A 9,887-nucleotide genomic window follows, 5' to 3' on the forward strand; every position below is an offset into this window, starting at 1 on the left:
AGGTTCAGTGAAGAATTTGAGGAATTGAAACATGTAGGTCGTGAACAGCCCTGTACTTTGCTGATCTACCTTGCAACCGACCGAAGACAGGTTCACTAACATCTTGCCTTATGATCACTCACGATTCAAACTGCAACCGGTTGATGACGAGGAAGGATCTGATTATATCAATGCTAATTATGTACCGTATGTATAGAAATGAAACTGCATATAAGTAATAGTAAACTAGAGGGAACAATTTATTATTATTATTATGTATATAAGTACATCATGCTAATGATTGTTTGTATCATCTTCTTTTTCTCCAGGGTCATAATTCTCCAAGGGAGTTCATAGTAACCCAAGGGCCCTTGCATTCAACAAGAGACGATTTCTGGAGGATGTGCTGGGAGAGTAACTCAAGGGCCATTGTTATGTTGACGAGATGTGTGGAGAAGGGACGAGAGAAGTGTGATCACTATTGGCCCTACGACACTTTACCAGCTTACTACGGTGATATCTGTGTCACTATTCTGAATGATAGTCATTATTTGGACTGGAGTGTCACTGAATTCATGATGACAAGGGTAAGTATTATAAAAAAAATAGAAAATTAGTGGTGTATGGCATCGTGCCTTAAGAATAAATGATTTTTTTTTAAAAAAGATGAAAAAAGAAGATTTTTGAGAAACTTTAAATTTTTGACAGAAATTTACTTTCTGAAAAAAAAGACTTTTTGAAGAAACATTTATTTTGAAATATTTTGGAAATTTTGAAGTTTTTTTTAAAGTAATCGTACTGCTTTAACTACATAGATACAAAATATCGAAGCGCGTAAGCGCCGCGTCGCAGTCTAACGGATAAACATTGGTACGGAACCCATAGGAATGTAAACAAAATTTATACTTATTGTAAAAAATCTCTATAAAATATCTGATAATTTGATGTGCATATGTCTAATGATCATTTTTGACCGCCAGATGGCATTTTTTTTACTTTTTTACTAGATCTCCGAAACCGCTAGACCTGTCTTTATGAAAATTTGATCAGTTCTTCATATTGTCAATACAAGTAAAATGTTTTGTGAATCATTAATATCGGGTGCTCCGTTCTCTCAAAAACTCATTTTTGGCACTTTTTTCCGTATCTCCGAAACGGCTAGACCTGCCCTTGCCAAAAACTAATCAGCACGTCTCCTTATCAATATGAATTTTTTGAATTATTCAAATCGCTTTATCCGTGTTTCCGAAATCGTCGACGAAAATTTGTATCCGCACATACATACATACCTACACACACACATATATCCATTTTTTCTAAGGTATGCCAAAATGTTTAGAAACTGCTGAAACGTAAAGATATATAAAAAATTTCGATTTCGATTTTTTTGCGAATACTATAACTTACCCTAAGGGAAATTAAAAATTAGATTTTTCTTGAGAATTCTTGAGTTTTAAAAACATTTGAAAAATTTGAATATTGAAAAAAATGGGAATATAGCGTTTTTAGAAAATCGACATTTATTGAAATTTTTGAATATTCTGATATTTTTTGAAAACTTTGAATTTTTTGATTTTTTTTAACGTTTGTAAATTTTGAAATATTGAAAGTCTTTGGTACCCATTCATGTCCATAATGTCGAAAATATTTAATTTAAAAAAAAAAAATCATTTTTGGGCTATTACAATAATTTACACCAAGGAAAGTTAATAAAGCCTAGCATATCTTACAAAATTAGGGAAAAAAGCAATATTTCGTCGACGATTTTGGGGGCATGGATTTCTATAATAGAAAAAAATTAAAAAAACAATTGCTACATGGTGGTCGAAAATAATCATTACAAATTTTTATTATCTATGTATTGTGGATGCAATATTTTGTCGACGATTTCGGGAGAATGAATTTCTATAGAAAAAAAGTTATCAAAAATAATCATTACAATTTATTAATATCTATCGATTTCGAGAGCATGGATTTCTATATTAAAAAAAAAAATCAAAAATAATCATTACAATTTATTATAATTTATGTGAATGTGGATACAATATTCGTCGACGATTTCGTGAGCATGGATTTCTATAATAAAAAAATAATCATTACAATTTATTATAATTTATCTACATGTGGATACAATATTTCGTCGACGATTTCGAGAGCTTGGATTTTTTATAATAGAAAAAAGTTTTAAAAAAAAATGCCACATGATGGTCAAAATCATTACAATCTCATTAATATTAATTTATATACAAATAAAAATATGATAGACAAGTGGACAGGTAAACATACGAAGAGGGGTAAATAGTAAAAATTCAAATTTTAATTTGAAAATTTGCTTTATTTGACTTGATACATACATATATTGTATATAAATCAAATTAATATAATAAATATAGTAATATACAATATACTGTGATACATAAAGATACAAATTGTACACACCTATTCTGGGATATCATACTATCATAATATAATATTGTTTGCATATATATTTGTTTCAATTGATATAAGTATGAAAAGAGCTATTAAAAACATACTGCCATCAAATAATATAAAATACAGGTAAATAGTAAAGTTTATCACTTTTAATATATTTCCACTATCTTTTTCCTTCAGGGAGAAACTCAGCGTGTAATGAAACACTTCCACTTTACAACGTGGCCTGATTTCGGTGTCCCATCTCCTCCTCAAACTTTGGTGAGGTTTGCAAGAGCCTTCCGGGAAAGAGTTGGTCCTGAACAGAGGCCTGTGGTTGTACATTGTAGTGCTGGTGTCGGTAGATCTGGTACATTTATTGCACTCGATAGGATATTGCAGCAGATCAGGGTCAATGATTATGTGGATATATTTGGTAAGGGAGAATTGAGATACAGTCACTACTGACTTGGGAAATATTTGGCAAAAATATTATATATATATATATATATATATATATATATATATATATATACGAGTATTACTAATATTTCTTTTACTAGGAATTGTGTGGCAAATGCGCAAAGAACGTGTATGGATGGTCCAAACGGAACAACAGTACATCTGCATCCACCAATGTCTTCTGGCCGTCCTCGAAGGCCGAGACAACACAGGACCCCCAAGAGAGATACACGAGAACCAAGGATTTGAAGGTAAGATTCCTATTTAAAAATCTCATTCAAAAAATCAAAACTTGTCGAATAAATCCTTTATCAAGGTGTTGGTTTAAATTGGTTTCCCCTAATGGTACATAGAAACGCTTAAGAGCACTTTGATTATGTTTTATATACACCACTCGCTTTACATTCTTTTCAACATTTTTAACAATGAGTATTAATCTAACATTTTGTTATAAATCATTTTATTGTAATCTAAATATTTAATGTTTCCTACTTTCTTCGTGTATTAGTGGTTACTAATTTTGGTGTGAGGATTGACTGCTTCGATGGTAATAATTAAACTATGAGCGCATTAATGTCCGCATTTCAAATACGAATTTTTGCGAATTTTAATATTCAAGTATATATAAAAGTTTTTACTAGAATTTAGTACATTTTATCTAGTTTTTAACTACGTAAATTAATAATAATGTCCGAAAAGAAAATTAAAAGTTATTTGAAGAAAAGTACAAAAATGTACTTTAAAAATTATGGGAATACTGAAGTCCACAGTTCAACTACAAATTATTCAAAATTTTAATATACAAGTGAATAAAATAGTGTTTACTAGATTTTAGTAAATTTCATCTAGTTTTCATTAATGTAAATAAATTTTAATGTCCGGGAAGAAAATTAAAAGTTATTTAAAGAAACGTAAAAAAATGTACTAAATTTATGTGAAGCAAATTATGAAAATACTGAAGTCCACATTTCAACTACAAATTATTCAAAATTTTAATATACATGTGAATAAAATAGTTTTTACTAGGTTTTAGTAAATTTTATCTAGTTTTTACTAATGTGAACAAATTATAATCTCCGTTAAGAAAATTTAAAGTTATTTGAAGAAATGTAAAAAAATATTTTAAATTCATATAGTATAATTTTAATATCCAAGAGTATATTACAGTTTTAAAACTGTTCAAACCAATATTTTTGTAATAATAATGTACATATAGCGCTTTTTTACGATTAACTCATTTTTTATAAAAACCGTGTTCTACTCATCGAGACCTTTCAAACGATATCCCACAACCCATAAAGTTAGGATCTAATTTTTTTGAAGTAAAACTTCTTTAGACTCGTTTACCAAAAATTTATCAAAAGTGTAATTTTTTGGACAAATCACATAGTTAATTAAAGGGTTTGCTACAGACGTTTTACACCTTTAAAATTCAAAAACAAATATTTTTGTTGATAATAATATGATTATATATTAGTAATTATTTTATTACAATTTAAATAGTTTTTGTATAAAAAATCGTTTTCTGCTCATCGAGAACTTTCAAACAATACCCAACAAGCCATAAAAGACGACCTAAATTTTTTGAAGTAAAACTTCTTTAGACTCATTGAAAATTTTGTTTTACTAGATTTTAGTAAATTTTATCTAGTGTTCCTTAAATGAATAAATTAAAATGTTGGAAATGAAAATTTCAAGACTTTTTAAGAACTGTAAAAAATGTCCAAAATTTACATATTGATAAGCGGTTGACCTTTAATCACGTGAGGAGGGGGGGGGGGTTGACAGAAAATCACGAAATATCACGTCGGGGAAGGAGGGTTACAGTAAGATATCACACATCAATGTTTTGGTTTTTTAAAAAACCAAACATTTTCAAAAAAGAATCAAAAATCTTACCATTTTTTCTTGTAATAAAAAAAATCACTACGAAATCACTATAAAAATTAACTATGTGATTTAAAAAAAAAAATAAGTTTTAAAAAATTTGTGTCAAACGAGTCTAAAGAAATTTTACTTCAAAAATTTCAGTTTGTATCTTTTATCGCTACACGTGAGATTTGGCGGGGGATGAGGGGCTAATTTTGAATTTCTACAAGGGGGAGGGGGGGTATAGAAATTCTTAAAAAGTCGATCACGTGATTATTGGACGCCCCCCAATTATCATCATGAGTACCAATTGAATTTAAACAAAAACTACCAAATAAATCTTTTAATATCAAATATAAATCGATTTTAAAGTTAATATTGACGCACTAGTCCTCAAGACGAGTATTTTTACCCGCCCCGCTTATAGTGCGTTAACCCAAACCAATTTATTCTCATTATTATTATTACTATAGCAGTCAATCCCACGAATCCATCTCTCGTATTATTAATATCTTCCGTGCCTAAAATCACAAATAATTTTCCTCCTAATGCGCAACGATTTAGACAAAACCAATCCGAACGCTCTCCTGGACGCTCCTTTGACCGGCGAAGCCGAAAAGGAGAGATGACGATTGCTCAACGGCGGCGGCGACCTCGACGGCGTCGCCTGCGACGACAGCGGCCACGGCGAAGGCGAATCTGACGAAGTCGGAAACTCACCTGGGAAAAATGATAGTGGAAATAATGATAGTGGGGAAAATGATAATGGAGATAATGATAGTGGAGATAATGATAGTGTTGCTTGTAATGGACCAGAGGATGATGATGAAGTTATGGATCGAGACGGTGATGTGCAGGATGACGGTGATGACCTCACTTTATTCGGCGACAACGACGGCGACCAAAGAAGCTTCAACATATCCAACGACGGCGAACTCGACTACTTCGACGGCCGTTTCAACGACACCATCAAAAAAGACGAAAACATCATGTTCGTTTACAACGACGACAACCCTGCTGACACCATCCGCATGAACCATTACCCCGAAGGCATCATGTCTCGTTCAGACACCGAAGTGATGAAACGACGCTCCAAAATCGTCTTAGACGATCGCACAACCAGATTCAGTGGAACTTTTACAACTTATCACAGTATATTTCCCACACGGATTATGCCAGTGACGTCGACGGTTTGTTGGATGACGTCACTGCTAACGATGAGGACAGCGGGGACGTGACGTCGTCGTCGCATAATGGTGACGTCAATGGAGGAGATGATGTCACACTGATCTCGTCTTAGAGAAAATTTTGGTTCCTGATTTTGGTGACGGTGAATAACAAGATTGACAACTACTAAGCTTGCTCACTAAGCATGATAGGGATATATGTATCACGAATGGTAAAAATTACAGCTTTAAATTGTGCAGGGTGTCCCAGAACTCAACGTCAAATCGGAACTAGGTTGACAGTATTGATTGTAACTATGATAAAATATATCTTATATTGTTTGAATGTTATGAGCTTTTAAGTACTACCTAAAACTTTGGTCAAACTGTCACCATTTTTTGGATATTTTTAAGTCGAGCAAATTAAAAATTGACTAGGAAAATACAAAAATGGACTACTGACAAACAAAATGATTGTACTGACGAGCAAATTGAATATTGAACTAGAAGACGAAAAGGGAAAAAAAACTGAATTTAAACTAAAGAATAAATAAAGGACTTTACTGACGAGCAAATTTAATACATCAAAAAGAAGTGAATTTTTATCTGATGATGAGTTCTTTCTTATCAAGTAGAGTTTTTTTTCACCATCAAGGTTTCTTTATGCCAACTTTCCTTGTCAGTAGAGTTCTTTTTTATCGAGCGTTCTTATTATCAGCAGTTTTTTTGTAAACTTTGCTAATCAGTAGAGTTTTTTTTTATCATAAAGTCTGATCCTGTTCTTTTTGCCAAATTTGCTCTTTGATAGAGTTTTTCTTATCACGACTTTCATCAATCGACGACGTCATCAATAGAGTTGTTTTTGTCAAGTTTTGTTTGTCAGTAGAGTTTTTTGTCAGATTTACTCTTCAGTAGAGATTTTTATAGAGCGTTTTCATCATCAGCAGAGTTCTTTTTATCAAATTTGCTTGTCAGTAGAGTTCTTTTTCATCAAGTTTGAGTAGAGTTTGTTGGCATCAAGTTTAATTGCCTGAAGTTTATTTTCGTCAAATTTGCTCTTCAGTAGAGTTCGTTTTTATCGACCGTTCTCATTATTGGCAGTTTTTTTGTTAACCTTGCTTGTCAGTTGAGTTATTTTTCATCAAGTTTGGTAAACAGTAGAGTTTTATTTCATCATCAAGATTCATTATTGGTAAAGTTTTTTGTCGTCAAATTTTGCTCGTCAGTAGAGTTCTTTTTTATCAAATGTACTAAAGTAAGTAAAGTTAATTTTTTTTGCATTATCAAGTTCGATTGTCTGTAAAAATTATTTTTGTTAATTTGCTCGTCAGTAGAGTTCTTTTTTATTGAGTTTGCTCGTCAGTAGAGTTTTTTCTTATCAAGTCTCATCAGTAGAGTTTTTTTTAATTATCAAATTTGATCGTCTGTAAAGTTTCTATTCAGAGTTTAAATATTTGCCGAATTTTAATTTTATTAAGTAAGCAGAGTTCTTTTTTGTTAGTTTTGCTCGTCAGTAGAGTTCATTTTCATCAAATGTTCTCAACGGTTTGTCTGTCTGTAAATTTTTTTTTGTTAATTTATTTGTCAGTAGAGTTGTTTTTTGTTAAGTTTGCTTGTCAGTAAAGTCCATTTCGACAACTTTGCTAGACAGTAGAGTTCTTCTTGTTATTTTTACTGAAAAAATGATTATAGTTTGACAAAGCTCTAGGTTGTACTTAAAAGCTCATATCTTTTCAAACTATATGTATAATTTTTGTTATTAAATTTTTGTGATAGTTGCAATCCCTGATTCGGCTTGACGTTGAGTTCTGGGATACCTTCTACGGTTCGTGATACATATAAACCACAACGTTTCTATTTCTTATATAAATTGCATGTTTTTACTCAAACATTTTTAACAATCATGGTAATTAACAATGTCATTGCATGTATTTGTAGACTTAAGTTAATAATTTGCATGCTTTATATATTGTGTTATATTAAAAGGACGAATTGTCTTGTTTGCTTTTTAAATCGCTGCAATATCTATTTGCTGTCTTTGCTTAAAAATTTATCGTGGTGAGTTCTTTTTATTCTTCTCAAAAATATCTTGAGATTAATATTGGCTTTATTCGTAGTACATGTCTATATATGTTTTAATTATCCAAATCTAGAATCAATTCCTTTGTCAGTAGAGTTCTATTTTATCACGAAAATTTATACATCTTTAATATCATAATTGGAGCATCCTTGCCACACTCCACTTTAGTTCACATTCTTAAATATATTATTAAAGTTGTCTCGTTAGCTAAATTTTTGCTCTAAAATTCTCTTTTTTCTTAATTTTTTTTGTTTATTTAATTTTTTCAAATATTTTATTCAAAGTTTCGAGGATTTGGAATATCTATATTCTTCAAGAACTACTGATACATTTAAAAAAAATATTATAAATGCATAAACTTATTTTTATATTGACAAAACTTAAAAAATCTTCACCTTAGTGATTACGCAAAATATTATCTACAAATTAAGTCGATTATTCACACATATCGGAAAGTTCAGACAACTTGCCTTAAGGCAAAATACCACTTATATCTAGTTTTGTCACTTAAACAACATTCAAACTGATTAAATTCATTTGTACTAAAAATTTTGAAGTAATGCTCACCATGCGTATCCAAGCCTAAGTAAAAATGTATGAGAAAGCGTTGTGTTAGGTTCGGACGACATGGAAAGCGCACTCATAAAATTTAAACTATTTGTCGAAAATAAGTAATATTCAATTAACATGAAGTGAAATGTGATTGACAAGTATACTCGTCATGCAGAAGCAGCAGAAATTTTTGTATTGACGAGTATATTCGTCATACGTATATATCATTAAAATTGGCTATTTAAAATTTTGGAGCAAAATGAAATATATTATCAAATTTTAGAATGTTTGGAATATTTTGAGGCTATGGCAGTATAAAATAAGTTGTAGTTGTAAGTGCCATCATGCCTTAAGGAAAGTTGTATGAACTTCCAGAAATAATGGACTTAATCAACACAAATTGATTATAAATTCAATTCTTACTTTTATATGTTATTCGGTTTCTTCATAATCCGTGTGTAATTATGCTTATGTGAACCAAACAAGTAAAAATTTTCAAATTTGTAAAATATTATTTTTTAGAAGCATGTCCAATTTGCATCTTGAATTAAATATTTCCTCTATTAATATTATTATTTTTTCAGATGATGAAGGCATAGCCGAGTCCGGCATGTGATATGTGAACGAGTGCTAATATTAATATTTTATCCCTATATTAAATTATTATTAAACAATTTAAATCGAAGACAATGTTTGTGTTGCAAAGAATTGTTTTTAACGAATGGTGATTACTAAATAAGATTTTATTTAAACTTTTAACTTAAACTATTAAGTTTTACGTATGTGAATGGTGGAATAGTTATATATTTCTATATTTATAAACAAAAAATGCAATATGTACTTCATGATATTATATGAGCGAATCGGAAATTGTGTGTGTGTGGTAATTGATTTAGGTGTAAGTGGAAATGTGGATTTTAACACTAAACTGAGAAATAATTTATTAACCAGATTTTCTGGTGGAAACAAACTTCTCCTTTAAGATTTAGTGTTAAAAGTTTTCAATCAATCTATATTGTATATTGATTCAAGTATTTTTAACTCGTAGCCCACATTTTTATATAATATTATTAAATTAAGTATAAATTAAATAACATTCAGAATAGCCATATAATAATATTCTATATATTTGCTACAGTCGTGTAATGGATGAGACATACTTTGTTTAAAGAACTATAATATATATATATATATATATATATATATATATTTAATTTGAGTTTAATATTTGGGCGTAACATCAATAAAATAGTAGAGAGTTTTTTTTAAATTTATTTATTTAAAATCCATACGTTTCGGCTAGCATCTTAGCCATCATTCAGTGGTAATCAAATTAACTATGAAAATTGAAACTAAATAAATTATAT

General features: G+C 30.2%; 1 protein-coding gene across 1 annotated transcript; it reads left to right on the plus strand.

The window, feature by feature from the left end:
- The first annotated feature begins 198 nt into the window (after positions 1-198).
- LOC113364255 (tyrosine-protein phosphatase 10D-like) lies at positions 199-9,573 on the plus strand. Its single transcript, XM_026606742.1, has 5 exons — positions 199-255; positions 309-566; positions 2,593-2,827; positions 2,955-3,104; positions 9,105-9,573. The coding sequence occupies exons 1-5, from the start codon at positions 199-201 to the stop codon at positions 9,134-9,136; spliced, it is 732 nt and encodes a 243-aa protein (XP_026462527.1). The 3' UTR covers positions 9,137-9,573.
- The last annotated feature ends 314 nt before the right edge of the window (positions 9,574-9,887 follow it).

The sequence above is a fragment of the Ctenocephalides felis genome, unplaced genomic scaffold, assembly GCF_003426905.1.
Source record: "Ctenocephalides felis isolate EL2017-DRISC unplaced genomic scaffold, ASM342690v1 CF-g0.4_SCAFFOLD_00845, whole genome shotgun sequence".
NCBI lineage: Eukaryota > Metazoa > Arthropoda > Insecta > Siphonaptera > Pulicidae > Ctenocephalides > Ctenocephalides felis.

What these genes read in the sequence shown, in the direction of transcription:
- LOC113364255 (XM_026606742.1), top strand. Translation starts at nt 199, where the DNA reads ATGAAACTGCATATAAGTAATAGTAAACTAGAGGGAACAATTTATTAT. An exon ending in CAATTTATTATTATTATTAT is followed by an intron (nt 256 to 308) that starts GTATATAAGTAC and finishes CTTTTTCTCCAG; the next exon opens with GGTCATAATTCTCCAAGGGA. An exon ending in CTGAATTCATGATGACAAGG is followed by an intron (nt 567 to 2,592) that starts GTAAGTATTATA and finishes TTTTTCCTTCAG; the next exon opens with GGAGAAACTCAGCGTGTAAT.